This window comes from Choloepus didactylus, chromosome 1, assembly GCF_015220235.1.
Source record: "Choloepus didactylus isolate mChoDid1 chromosome 1, mChoDid1.pri, whole genome shotgun sequence".
Taxonomy (NCBI): domain Eukaryota; kingdom Metazoa; phylum Chordata; class Mammalia; order Pilosa; family Megalonychidae; genus Choloepus; species Choloepus didactylus.
The window spans coordinates 154,604,608-154,619,825 of record NC_051307.1 but is presented as its reverse complement, the minus strand read 5'-3'; the positions used below and the strand labels follow the sequence as shown (position 1 = coordinate 154,619,825).

The window sequence follows — 15,218 nt, the reverse complement described above, 5'->3', positions numbered from 1 at the left end:
AAACTAACTGACCTACATACGTGTCATATTCATGGTCATTACACCAGTATCTTTGTATTTTAATAACAGCAGAGTAAATTTAGTGTCCCAAATTTCATCATCTCTGTCTCTCCTTTGTGACTTGAAATGCTCAAGTCTCCTACAATTTAAGTTATTGTTTTATTTTACTTTGTCCTCTTAGCTACCATTTAATGTATCTTTGCTTGTGCTATTGAACTTCTTAACAAATGGTCTGTATCCTTCCTCTCCTTACTACTTGTTTCTTTTTAAATCTCTGTTACCTGGCTTCCATATTTTTCTGCCAAATATTCTTCTTTGAAATTTGCCAAAATAACTTGGAAGCAAATTAACTTTTAATAAAAATATTCCAAGTTATGAGTGACCAGTAGTGACTCTGTACAGGGATAACTACAGTTAATAATTTATTATACTTCTTCCCATTCTTTATTCTGTGCATTTATGCTATCACATTGTACTATTTATTCAAATTTTTTCCCTTTTTCACTTAATATCATCTAATGATTCTTTTCCTGTGTGATTACATCTTTTTCAAAAATTTTGTTGTGGAATCTTTGTATAATAATGAATTATTTTAACCACTCCTTTGTTGGTGAACATTTCTTTTTCTAGATCTTTGCAGTTTTGAATGGTGTAGCTGTGAATATCCTTCTTCATGAAATTTTGTGTCTATTTTTCTTAGTTTAAATTCCTAGAAGTAGAAATACTAGATCAAATATTTTTAACATTTCCTCCATATATTTTCACATTGGCTTCCAGAAATATTGTACTAATTTACATTTCCCCAGTCATGACACGGGCATAACCATTTCTCCTCTCTCTGGCCATTCTTGGATATTATCATTGAAAGAAAATTGCCAGTTCGATAGGTGAAAAATAATATTATTTTAATTTGTGTTTCTTTGTCAGTAAATTTGAGGACTTTTTCCTATGTTTATTGGCCATTTATATTTTTTCTTTTATGAATTGTATGGTTTGTTTTTTGCTCGGTTTTCTTCTGGTTAGAGTTTTATCACTTATTCCTAGGGTTCCTATTTGTTAAATACATTACTTTTTGTCAGCCACATATATAATACTTTTTCTCTGTCACAGAAAGCATTTTCTTAATTTTTGTCCTCATCTACCTCAGCATTACATTTTGCCCTTTGACTGCCTATTCAACTTGTTGAAAGCCAAAGGAAAAGACAGTTTCATGGCATTGTATTTTCCTAGATGTCTTTCTCCTTCTGACTTTTCCTTCTTTATTTATATGCAGACTTTTCTATTTTCTATCAAACCATTAATTGTAGATCATTCCTGAGGCCCCATTCTCAATTTAATTAAACATTTACCCAAAACTTCTGGGTGGCATACAAAGGAAAAGGATGGGACTATTAAGATGATTAAGACTCAGGTAGCTCCCAGGCTATCAGAGAGGCATTCATGTACCCTAATACTAATATTTTATATTATCATCTGTGCTGGAGGTATGAACAGAGTACTAGGGAAGCAACAGAAGTGAGAACAGTTTATTTTGTTTGGTGGAGGATTAATGAAGACTACTGACATAAGGGAAAGAAAGAACAGTTTCAAGGTAATAAGGATTGGCAGAAGCAGAGGAGTAAGAGTAAATCTTTTTTTTGTGGAATCTGTTGGTGTATCTGCTGGAGTAATAAGTTACTTAGGAAGAGGGTATTAGAATGTGAAGCTGAGAGTGTAAATTAGGGAAAAGTTGAGTTGTGATGGCCCTTAAAAGCCATGCTAAGGAATTTGGACTTTTTCTTGTAGAAAGTGTTTTTGAGCCTTTGAAGAATAAGGAACCTTTTAAAAATTATATATAACCATATATGAATATATGGTATATGATATATTTATATGTATACACACTTTAAATATGTAATCTGTTAGGTAATTGAGTTTCTACTTTGGAAACTACTGTTGGCAGGCAATAGGAAATTGTTAATGTAGAATAGGGAGAAGTTAGAGGCAGAGAGGCCAACAAGGAGGCTGTTATCAAGTGAGATGAATAGGGCAGTGGCAGTGGAAATGCAGATGTGGGAATGTACTTCAAAAGTAGCATCAAACAGGACTTAAGGACCAAGCAGGTAAAGGTAAAGGAAGACTTAAAATGGTCTTGTTTCTATGGCTGTCATTAACTAAGGTAAGGATCTCAGAAGGAACGTTCAGTTTTGAGTGGGGAATGGAAGGGAGAAGGGATGACTTTGGTTAAAAACAAGTTAAACTTGTATTATCTGGGGAGCATCTTGGTGAAGATGTTGGTTGACAGTTGGAAGTACAGATCTGAAGCTTAGAGAAATGACGTGGATTTGAGAGCCATTAGCATTAAGTAATATTTGAAGCCACTGCTAGAATGAGTGAAATTACCCTGGGAGGAAATAAGAAGGGTTACACAAAGGAGGCTTCAGTGAAGGAGATTGATAAGACGTATCAGGAAGGTAAGAAGAGAGATAGGAAAGATTAATATCACAGAAGGCAAGGAGATCTTATAATGTGAAAAACTAGAGAGGATAAGTACTGGTTGGAGGCTGTTGGTGATTACTAGTAACCCTTGAGAAAGTGTATAATTTGGGTCATGACTTCTTAAGAAAGAGCTTAGTAATTTTTTTGTCCCTTTACACATATTATAGTTTACGTATAGTATTACTTGAAAAGGCCTTTACGTGAGATTTATATTTATGATTTCTAAAAGTTGCTTTTGTGTTTTATTTTTGTTTTTAAAGTAAAAATCAATTTTATTTTAAGTAAAGTCATTTAAAATACAAACCACATCTTTATGGAGGGATGTCAGAAAGCCATAACTGTTGGTGTGAAGAATTCTTTTTTAAAAGTTTATTCTTAATAAGGAATAAAATTTCTACTTCTAGTGGGAAATTTCTTCCTTTCATAAATGGAAATCATTGAAGTGAGCATAGTACATACCTTTTAACCAAATCATTGAAGTGAGCATAGTACATACCTTTTAATTTAAGGTTGTAAGCTTGGAAAATGTTCTGGATGTTTTCACTTACAAATTTTTAACATTTTTGTAGGCTAATGTATTTTCTTTTGTCTTTAATGCATAATTTTTTTTTTTTTAATTTTGAGCTATTGAAAATTGAGTTGCTTAGTTGTAGATAAAACAGTGCCATAGCATTTTCTAGGAATAAAATTTGAGCTAGAGTTGAGAAAACCATCTTTGATGCTTAAAAAGATCTGAAAATGTATACTGGCTGAGTATAGCTTTAAGAACTTTTTTTTTCCTTTTTAACTATATAAGTGATAGATGAGTATTTTTCTTTTTGTAAAAAAATTTTAAATTATAGCCTTACAGATACTGCTAAATTACTTTTTTTTTTAAATTTTGGAATATAACATATTTACATAGAAGTGGTAACTTTCCAAGTACAATTTAACAAGTAGAGTGCAAATTTCAAAGAACATTATGGGTTATAGTTCCAGAGTTTCAGTTATTTCCTTATTGTGAAATATAAAATACATGCAAAAAGATGATAAAGTACGATGTAACTAGTAGTTATATAGGAAATTTCCAAGAATGTTATAGGTTACAGTACCATAGTTTCAGTTATTTCCTTATTGTGAAATAAAACATATACAAAAAGGTGATAATTTTCAAATTGCAATTTAACAAGTAGCTATATAGCAAATTTCAAAGAATGTTACAGGTTACAGTTCCTTCATTTCGTTTCTTTCCTTCTAGCTATTCTAATGCCCTAGCAGCTAAGAAAAATAAAATTATCTAGAGATTCAGTATTCAGAATCCTTTGTTAAATTCTATCTTGTCTGTTGCTATCCCTTCCTCTAGTTTAATCACTTTCCCAATCTTCAGGGATGTCTAGGCAGTGACCACTCTAACTTGTTCATGTTGAAAAGGGATGTCGACATTATGGGAAAAGGGACACAACTGGTTGATCTTCTTGAAGAGGCTGCCTCTGGGTTTTGGGACTTAGCTGGCATAGGAGCTCTCTGGAGGATTTAAGTTTCTGAAGAATAAATTTAGTGAGTGAAACTTTTAAAGAGTGTCAGATTGGGACCCAGGTATTCTTTAGGGTTTTGGGGACTACTGTTGACTTGGGCATATCATACTGTGGCCATTTGGGATATCTAGCTGAAACTTGTATAGAGTAATGCCTGGAACAGCCTGTCAGCTCTATTTGAAATCTCTTAGCTACTGAAACATTATTTTGTTGTCTTCCCCTCTCACTCCTCCTTTGGTCAAAAAGGCATTATCAACCCCTCGGTGCCAGGGGGTCAGGCTCATTTCCAAACTCCCTGTCCCACATTGCCAGGGAGACTCACTCATCTGGGGGTCCTGTCCCACATCAGGGGGAAGGTGATCTAAATTACTTTTGACCACTGAACCTATCTCAGACGACTTCCCAGTACTATTAACTATTATCAGTAGGGAACATATTTTTTTCATATTAGGCATCTTTATATGTCAGGAACAGTTACTGCAAAAACTGGATATATGGCTTAACTTTTAAAACTTGAAACCTAGGATCCATGCTACAAAAAGATAGGAATTGTGAAATACAGGCTTTGAAAAGTCCTACTGTATGACATATTGTCCTAATGTGTAGTGTCTTCTTTTAAAAAGAGAAAGAGAAAACTTTAATTATGCATTTTAGTTTCCAATAAGGATTCTGATAATATTGAAATTAAGTATGTACTAATGTGTATTTTCTGGTTATCTTTGTTTTCAGGGGAAGCTGGGTCTCCCAGAGCTCAACTATGCCTATTTTAGTTACTTTGGCAACTTTTTGTCTTTCCCCTGGGTTCAGAATGATACAGAATTAAGAGGACCTCACTATGATGTAGGAGACCTGAATTCTAATGATTACTCTGTCACTACCTAGCTGTGTCATAATTTGATATCCCAAGTCATTCCTAGTATGTTGCTTTTGCAGGGATCTGATACAATCCATAGTAAAGTATGTCTAGAGATTTGTATGATTTGGCTCTTAACCTAAACTCCTTCAGCAGTATAAAGAATATTTGGGTGTTCTAGTCAGTGCCTGAGTTCTGTACTTAATTTTTAATCTGTATATTTTGTATTGTAAGAATTTGTTTTCCCACCATTTTTATCTTGAATTTAGCCAAAAAATAGCTTGAATATATAATTTCCTTAGTGCCATTTCCTACAAGATTTGAATGAATTATAAATGCTGTATATTCACATGAAGATAATGGTCTTCACATTAAGTTTCATTTAAGATAACAGATGTAAACGTTCATGCTTTTTGTGAGGACCAATTTAGTCATCTTAAAATTTTACATTTTCTACAATCAAGTGTTAATAGATATAGTTGATGAATTTTTAGTTCTCCTGTGGATTGCATATTAATATAGTTGTTACTCTATAATAAAAATATAGCTGTGTATTTTAATATTTTCTTTAAAATTACACATATAGGTAGTCTTTATAGTTTGAGTTCTAAGTCGAGTGGGAAGATAAGCTTATAAAAAATTTCTTATTAAATTTTAAAAAGCAGCATTATGCTCAGAGCTAGAGGTTGGCAGATACGAATGTCAGTATTAGCGAATATAGCAACTGTTAGACAAGCTGAAAAAGAGTCCAGACTTCAATTAGAGATGTGAATGAAGCAGATCTAGTTAGGACTAGGGCAAATCAGGACAAAGGGTAAAGGATGATACCGTGTTTTAAAACTTTACCTTCCATGTGAGACCAAGGGAAGAGATGTTTATTTGGTTCAGGACCTGTATTTCCTACACAATTTAACACATACACTTTGTTCAAATACCATAATTACATGAAACTTTGAATAGGAAGTGAGACCTGATAGGTTTCAGGTTAGTGTGAAATAGTGGCACATCCCAAAGTAACTTGGGCAGAGAATAAAAATATATATGCAGGGCCCCCCCGAGGAACCAGAGTGGGGTGGGGTGATGTGGAAGTGTTGGACTTCCTCACCTGGATTATTGCTGATGTCCTCACAAACATTGAGGACTGGCAGTTTGGTACCAAGCCCTCTATCTTGGGGCTTGCCCTTACAGAGCTTGTTACTGCAAAGGAGAGGGTAAACCTGCTTATAATTGTGCCTAAGAGTCTCCCCCTGAGTACCTCTTTGTTGCTAAGATGTGGCCCTCTCTCCAGCTAACCCAACTCCACAGGTGAACTCACTGCCCTCCCCTGCATGAGACCTGACTCCCAGGGATGTAAATCTCCCTGGCAATGCAGATACGACTCCCAAGGATGAATCTGGACCCAACATCGTGGGATTGAGAACATCTTCTTGACCAAAAGGGGGATGTGAAATTAAACAAAATAAAGTTTCAGTGGCTGAGAGATTTCAAATGGAGTTGAGAGGTCACTTGGGTGGGCACTCTTATGCGTTATATAGATAACCCTTTTTAGGTTTTAATGTACTGGAATAGTTAGAAGTAAATACCTGAAACTATCAAACTGAAACCCAATTGCCTGGACTCTTGAAGATGATTGTATAACAGTGTAGCTCACAAGGGGTGACAGTGTGATTGTGAAAGCCTTGTGGATCACACTCCCTTTATCCAGTGTATGGATGGATGAGTAGAAAAATGGGGACAAAAACTAAATGAAAAATAGGGTGGAAGTGGGGGATGATTTGGGCGTTCTTTTTTACTTTTATTTTTTATTCTTATTTTTGGTTTTTCTGGTATATAAGGAAAATGTTCAGAAAAATAGATTGGGGTGTATGATGGTACTGTGAACAGTTGATTGTACACCATGAATGATTGTATGATACGTGAATACATCTCAATAAAACTGCATTGTAAAAAAAGCAGCATTATTGAAATGTAATTCACATACCATAAAATTCATCTTTTAAAATCTATAATACAGTAGTTTTGGATATATTCAAAGAGTTGTATGACCATCACCACTATCTATCCAAAATAAAATTTTAAATATAACTTTTCTGTGTTTGTTTTCCCGTCATGCCTTTCCTTTCCAATTGATACACAAAATTTGACATGTCTTGACTGAAAATTTTCTTTATAGTTTTCTGAAAATTTTCACACACTGAACTCAAAGATCAAGATATGTCATAAGAAATATGAAGTATCATTAGGGTACTTAAAACAAAAATTTTTATTTGATAAAATAAAAGGCAGTGAACTGTACTAACTTTAGAATATATCTTTCATTGAAGCTTTTGTGTAGAATCTTGGAGTAAATTGTCAGATGAGTACAAAACTGTGTCTACTTCTTTAAAACTTGAATTGAGGAAGGAAATGCTTTGTGCCAGCACGGCAAATACTTCATCATGATAAGAACTTTTTTGTTTCTTCCTCTCACACTACTTTGTTCATTGTACTGTACCTTTCTGAGAGGTAGAAACTCTTAAGGGAATCGCCTTGAATTTTATATGTGTTGAAGCAGCGTAACTAATCAGTGTGCATATTGTTTTGAAATAGATGAAATTGTATTAATAAAATTATTTTAATCTCCCATAATTTTCCAGTAAATTTTCAAGTTGTTAATGACATAGGATATTGTTTTTACTTTTCTCTTAATTGAAACTTATAAACACTTATTAAATGGAAATATGCCTGCTCACAATTTATCAGGGCATATGGTTTATTCATAGTGTTAAAGAGTTGGGAGGATTAGTTTGCACTACCGTTGTACATTGCTTTTTACACTGACTGTATCGAGTGAAAACATGAATCTAAGTAAGTACTTAAAAATGCAGTTGCATGTAAATACAACTAAGTTTTTGCCTAATCCCCTGATTCAAAATGACCCAGAGAAGGGTCTGCCAAGGGGCAAGGGGAAATGAGGCAGTTTTCATTTTTTACAATATAGAAAATGCTTTTAAAGAGACAATTTAAAGAATATCCTAGGTACAAATTATTTTTAAATATTTTCTACAAAATATTCTCTTTAACTGCAAAAGAGTCTTAGTATTAAACAAAATATGCTTTTTTTCACATTGTTTTACTTATTTTCTACAGGAAAAGTAGCCATCAAAAAAGAAGACTTGTGTATCCATAGTGGTAAAGAAACTTGGTTTTCACTACAGCCTGTTGACTCCAATTCAGAGGTTCAGGTAAATACTGACTTACATAATGCAAGAAGTTGTCATACACAGAAAATGAATGGAAAACGGACTGATTATACTAGTTCGTGTAGATAGAGCTTTATTATACCTTATTTTTAATTCTGGCATCAGATATTATAGATCTTTTGTAATATAATGCTGGAAGGAAATGGCTTTGCTGTATGAATTCAAGAATAATTCATATTGGTGTGTGCGTGTGTGAGTTTGGGGGAGGTTATGTTGGGGAGTTGGGGGGTTCATTTTTTCCCTTCTTTGCTTCTTCTGCTTGAGCCACAATAGAAAATTATTATTTTTTTTTAGAGGAGAAAATGTTTGAAGGGAAAAAATACATTTTATTAACTTTGACTTTGAGGAAAATCCCTAGAAGTCTGTTTCATCCATTCCAATTAGGATGCTCTAATGAACTACACTTGGGAAAATGTTACTCATTCAAACCATACCTGGGCCCACCATTGCTGAGACTTCATTCCCATGTCCACACCTTGCTATTACTCATATCTCTCTTTATTTGAAAGCATATCGTTGCTCTTTTTAGGGCTCTTCTTTCCTCTTGTCAAACTTGTCTATGTGAGTAAAGAAGTATGTTTACCCATGTAGCTGAACTCTCTATTTCTAGAAAGTCTGAGTTGCTCCATTTTAGAAATTGTCATTTCTATCTAAAGGGAATCTTTTTCTTGTAACCCTGTTTATTTAGAAAACATGGTAAGCATTGTGAAACCGTGTCCCAAGGGCATAGCTACAATCAGGATTCTTCCCCTGTAAAAGAAGTTATAATTTGCAACTGTGACTCAAACAGAAGTTTAAGACTAGAAAAAAGTGCTACACACATAGTCATAGATAATTTGCATATAAAGTGCCTGGGTCTCCATTTCCTCCCAATCTCTCAAACATTCTCTTTGATTAAATTCTCAAAAAATTAAATATTTGTGTACTGAAACCCCTTTTTCTCAAATATAAAATACAACTGAAATTTTTCCTGTTTTACCTTTTAGCATTCTTTTCTTTCCATTGGACTATAACTGTTATTCAGATCCCAATTACACAGTACTGTAAATGATCATATGAGAGGCAGTGTGATAAAGTGGAAAGAGATTTAGACTAGAAGTCAGAAAATTTAGGTCCTAATTTTCTTATGTGGTTATTTTTATGCCCTTCAGTGTCATTTCTATTAAGTGGTAATAAAAATTGCCATGTTGACTCATATCGTTGTGAGAATTAAGGGAAATATCTTTAAGAGAGCTTTGAAAGCTGTTAATTCTACCCTAATGTAAAATATAATCAGATTACCACTGCTCTGTCTCTTGGCCATTTCCTTAAAATGCCTTTACCAGAAGGCAGATATAAAAATTTTAGATTAAACTACCAGTTTTTCTTTTTAATTATTTTAACAAAAGGCAAGATAAGAAAAGACTTTGAAAATTAGGTCTAAAATACAATTTGAGGATTAGTGTAAGATTTAGTTTACTAAGTCCTTTTTTCTGATGACCAGTGTAAATTTACAAAGGATTTAAGGGCTCCCAATCTCAAAAAGTAGAAATACATATAGAATACTCTTTATTATTTTTGGAGATGATATTAGAGATTAGTACTTGGTCACAGGATTGTATTTGATGGTATATAAAAAACTCATCTCTGAAAACCTGAAAATTGCAGAAGCAGCATTTACCTGTTATAATATTATTTTTTACTTGCTGTAGGTTCTTTTCTTCTCTATGGGTTATTAACTTTTACAGCGCTTTTATCTTAAACAATACTTGATTAGTAAGATCTATCTGCTGTTTAAAATAAATTTGGGGAGGAAGAGTACTTAAGGGTGAGGGGTACGTGTAACACTTTTCATGTTAATATTGTACCATCAAGAATGTTTTATCTGGCTCCAGAACTAATCAAGGAATACTAACTAACTTCATGAGTCTAGAAAAGGAAAGGTAGAAAAGCATCCCATGCCACCTCATGATTCATAAAACCCTACTTTGAAAATACGTTTGTTCACCTGCATACATTTTATAAAATTTTATAAAAATATTGTGGAAAATAAGACCAGTTTGTGTAATGATAGGAGAAAGCTATGAGACAGATTGAGTTCAGCAGGAAGATTAAACTTAGTAACTATAATAGTATATACCAAGCCCCGCACTAAGTGCTTAATGTAATTATCTCATTTAATCTTCAGAACAGTGTTAGGAAATAGGTAGTATTGCTTCCGTTTTACAAATAAGGAAAAGGATATTCACAGAGGTTAAATAATTTGTCTCAATTCAAGAACTAAGTAGTGAAGCCATGATTGCAACAGAGATCTATCTGGTTCTAAAGCTGCTCACCACAGTGCTTTCTACCTTTCGTTATTTTGTACTGTCATTCCTTAAAAAGGCTTCAACAGAGATTAGAAAGAACGCTTAGGGAACATCTGAGCCTATTCATATTAGCTCACAAACCTTTTAGTAGCTTGTGATACTGTTGACCACTCCTTAGATTTTAAGCTTATTCTTTCTTTGCTTCTGTTCTGGTTCTAGCACTGGCTATCATTCTGTTTCACTTGGTATTTCTCCGTATCTTGTGCCATTCTTGATGAAATTAATATGGATAGTGCCGAGTACTCTCCTATAAATCCTCCTTTGGCCTTAGTGATCTGCGTCCATTTTATTAGCTGTTTGGTCTTGCAACTCCCAAGAAACTTTTTTTTTTTTTTTTTTTTAAATCATCATTTTATTGAGATATATTCACATACCATGCAGTCATACAAAACAAATTGTACTTTCGATTGTTTACAGTACCATTACATAGTTGTACATTCATCACCTAAATCAATCCCTGACACCTTCATTAGCACACACACAAAAATAACAAGAATAATAATTAGAGTGAAAAAGAGCAATTGAAGTAAAAAAGAACACTGGGTACCTTTGTCTGTTTGTTTCCTTCCCCTACTTTTCTACACATCCATCCATAAACTAGACAAAGTGGAGTTTGGTCCTTATGGCTTTCCCAATCCCATTGTCACCCCTCATAAGCTACATTTTTATACAACTGTCTTCGAGATTCATGGGTTCTGGGTTGTAGTTTGATAGTTTCAGGTATCCACCACCAGCTACCCCAATTCTTTAGAACCTAAAAAGGGTTGTCTAAAGTGTGCATAAGAGTGCCCACCAGAGTGATCTCTCGGCTCCTTTTGGAATCTCTCTGCCAGTGAACCTTATTTCATTTCCTTTCACATCCCCCTTTTGGTCAAGAAGATGTTCTCCGTCCCACGATGCCGGGTCTACATTCCTCCCCGGGAGTCATATTCCACGTTGCCAGGGAGATTCACTCCCCTGGGTGTCTGATCCCACGTAGGGGGGAGGGCAGTGATTTCACCTTTCAAGTTGGCTTAGCCAGAGAGAGAGGGCCACATCTGAGCAACAAAGAGGCATTCAGGAGGAGACTCTTAGGCACAAATATAGGGAGGCCTAGCCTCTCCTTTGCAGCAACCGTCTTCCCAAGGGTAAAACTTATGGTAGAGGGCTCAACCCATCAAACCACCAGTCCCCTATGTCTGTGGTCATGTTAGCAACCATGGAGGTGGGGTAGGCGAATACCCCTGCATTCTCCACAGGCTCCTCAAGGGGGCACTACATCTTTTTTTTTTTCCTTGTTTTTCTTTTTTTTTTTTTTTAACTTTCCCTTCTTTTTTAAATCAACTGTATGAAAAAAAAAGTTAAAAAGAAAACAAACATACAATAAAAGAACATTTCAAAGAGACCATAACAAGGCAGTAAGAAAAAGACAACTAACGTAAGATAACTGCTTAACTTCCAACATGTTCCTACTTTACCCCAAGAAAGTTACACAATATAGCAACATTTCTGTGAACTTGTTCCTACTATATCCATCAGAAATTAACAGACCATAGTCATTTCTGGGCATCCCCAGAACGTTAAATAGCTTATCTGTTCTTCTTGGATTCTTGTTCCCCCTTCCTTAATTGCTCTCTACTGCTAGTTCCCCTACATTCTACATTATAAACCATTTGTTTTACATTTTTCAAAGTTCACATTAGTGGTAGCATATAATATTTCTCTTTTTGTGCCTGGCTTATTTCGCTCAGCATTATGTCTTCAAGGTTCATCCATGTTGTCATATGTTTCACGAGATCGTTCCTTCTTACTGCCGCGTAGTATTCCATCGTGTGTATATACCACATTTTATTTATCCACTCATCTGTTGAAGGACATTTGGGTTGTTTCCATCTCTTGGCAATTGTGAATAATGCTGTTATGAACATTGGCGTGCAGATATCTGTTCCTGTCACTGCTTTCCGATCTTCCGGGTATATACCGAGAAGTGCAATCGCTGGATCGAATGGTAGCTCTATATCTAGTTTTCTAAGGAACTGCCAGACTGACTTCCAGAGTGGCTGAACCATTATACAGTCCCACCAACAATGAATAAGAGTTCCAATTTCTCCACATCCCCTCCAGCATTTGTAGTTTCCGGTTTGTTTAATGGCAGCCATTCTAACCGGTGTTAGATGGTATCTCATTGTGGTTTAAATTTGCATCTCTCTAATACCTAGTGAAGCTGAACATTTTTTCATGTGTTTCTTGGCCATTTGTATTTCCTCTTCAGAGAACTGTCTTTTCATATCTTTTGCCCATTTTATAATTGGGCTGTCTGTACTATTGTCATTGAGTTGTAGGATTTCTTTGTATATGCAAGATATCAGTCTTTTGTCAGATACATGGTTTCCAAACATTTTTTCCCATTGAGTTGGCTGCCTCTTTACCTTTTTGAGAAATTCCTTTGAGGTGCAGAAACTTCTAAGCTTGAGGAGTTCCCATTTATCTATTTTCTCTTTTGTTGCTTGTGCTTTGGGTGTAAAGTCTAGGAAGTGGCCACCTAATACAAGGTCTTGAAGATGTTTTCCTACATTATCTTCTAGGAGTTTTATGGTACTTTCTTTTATATTGAGATCTTTGGTCCATTTTGAGTTAATTTTTGTGTAGGGGGTGAGGTAGGGGTCCTCTTTCATTCTTTTGGATATGGATATCCAACTCTCCCAGCCCCATTTGTTGAAAAGACCATTATGGCTCAGTTCAGTGACTTTGGGGGCCTTATCAAAGATCAGTCGGCCATAGATCTGAGGGTCTATCTCTGAATTCTCAATTCGATTCCATTGATCTATATGTCTATCTTTGTGCCAGTACCATGCTGTTTTGGCAACTGTGGCTTTATAATAAGCTTCAAAGTCAGGGAGTATAAGTCCTCCCACTTTGTTTTTCTTTTTTAGAGTGTCTTTAGCAATTCGAGGCATCTTCCCTTTCCAAATAAATTTGATAACTAGCTTTTCCAAGTCTGCAAAGTAGGTTGTTGGAATTTTGATTGGGATTGCATTGAATCTGTAGATGAGTTTGGGTAGAATTGACATCTTAATGACATTTAGCCTTCCTATCCATGAACATGGAATATTTTTCCATCTTTTAAGGTCCCCTTCTATTTCTTTTAGTAGAGTTATGTAGCTTTCTTTGTATAGGTCTTTTACATCTTTGGTTAAGTTTATTCCTAGGTACTTGATTTTTTTAGTTGCTATTGAAAATGGTATCTTTTTCTTGAGTGTCTCTTCAGTTTGTTCATTTCTAGCATACAGAAACATTACTGACTTATGTGCATTAATCTTGTATCCCGCTGCTTTGCTAAATTTGTTTATTAGCTCTAGTAGGTGTATCGTTGATTTCTCAGGGTTTTCTAGATATAAGATCATATCATCTGCAAACAATGACAGTTTTACTTCTTCTTTTCCAATTTGGATGCCTTTTATTTCTTTGTCTTGCCGGATTGCCCTGGCTAGCACTTCCAGCACAATGTTGAATAACAGTGGTGACAGCGGGCATCCTTGTTTTGTTCCTGATCTTAGAGGGAAGGCTTTCAGTCTCTCACCATTGAGTACTATGCTGGCTGTGGGTTTTTCATATATGCTCTTTATCATGTTGAGGAAGTTTCCTTCAATTCCTACCTTTTGAAGTGTTTTTATCAAAAAGGGATGTTGGATTTTGTCAAATGCTTTTTCAGCATCTATTGAGATGATCAATTGATTTTTCCCTTTCGAGTTTTTAATGTGTTGTAATACATTGATTGTTTTTCTTGTGTTGAACCATCCTTGCATGCCTGGAATGAACCCCACTTGGTCATGGTGTATGATTTTTTTAATGTGTCTTTGGATTCGATTTGCAAGTATTTTGTTGAGGATTTTTGCATCTATATTCATTAGGGAGATTGGCCGGTAGTTTTCCTTTTTTGTAGCATCTTTGCCTGGTTTTGGTATTAGGTTGATGTTAGCTTCATAAAATGAGTTAGGTAGTGTTCCACTTTTTTCAATGTTTTGAAAGAGTTTGAGTAAGATTGGTGTCAGTTCTTTCTGGAAAGTTTGGTAGAATTCCCCTGTGAAGCCATCTGGCCCTGGGCATTTATTTGTGGGAAGATTTTTGATGACTGATTGGATCTCTTTGCTTGTGATGGGTTGGTTGAGGTCTTCTATTTCTTCTCTGGTCAGTCTAGGTTGTTCATATGTTTCCAGGAAATTGTCCATTTCCTCTACATTATCCAGTTTGTTGCCATACAGTTGTTCATAGTATCCTCTTATAATTTTTTTAATTTCTTCAGGATCTGCAGTTATGTCACCTTTTTCATTCATTATTTTGTTTATATGGGTCTTCTCTCTTTTTGATTTTGTCAGTCTAGCTAGGGGCTTGTCAATCTTGTTGATCTTCTCAAAGAACCAACTTTTGGTGATATTTATCCTCTCTATTGTTTTTTTGTTCTCTATGTCATTTATTTCTGCTTTAATCCTTGTGATTTCTTTTCTTCTACTTGGTTTAGGATTGGTTTGCTGTTCATTTTCTAGCTTCTTCAGTTGATCCATTAGTTCTTTGATTTTGGCTCTTTCTTCCTTTTTAATATACGCGTTTAGTGCTATAAATTTCCCCCTTAGCACTGCTTTTGCTGCATCCCATAGGTTTTGGTATGTTGTGTTCTCATTTTCATTCGTCTCTATATATTTAGCAATTTCTCTTGCTATTTCTTCTTTAACCCACTGATTGTTTAGGAGTGTGTTGTTTAACCTCCAGGTATTTGTGAATTTTCTAAGTCTCTGATGGTTATTGA

At 35.0% G+C, this 15,218-nt stretch overlaps 1 protein-coding gene across 5 annotated transcripts in view; it reads left to right on the top strand.

Annotated features, from left to right (window-relative positions):
* Positions 1-15,218, top strand: part of RASA2 (RAS p21 protein activator 2) — a 126,654-nt gene that overhangs the window by 31,705 nt on the left and 79,731 nt on the right. For all 5 annotated transcript variants that reach the window (XM_037843689.1, XM_037843683.1, XM_037843705.1 and 2 more), the window contains one exon: positions 7,975-8,069. In XM_037843689.1, the coding sequence (XP_037699617.1) occupies positions 7,975-8,069 (95 nt within the window). The remainder of the gene's footprint in view (positions 1-7,974; positions 8,070-15,218) is intronic.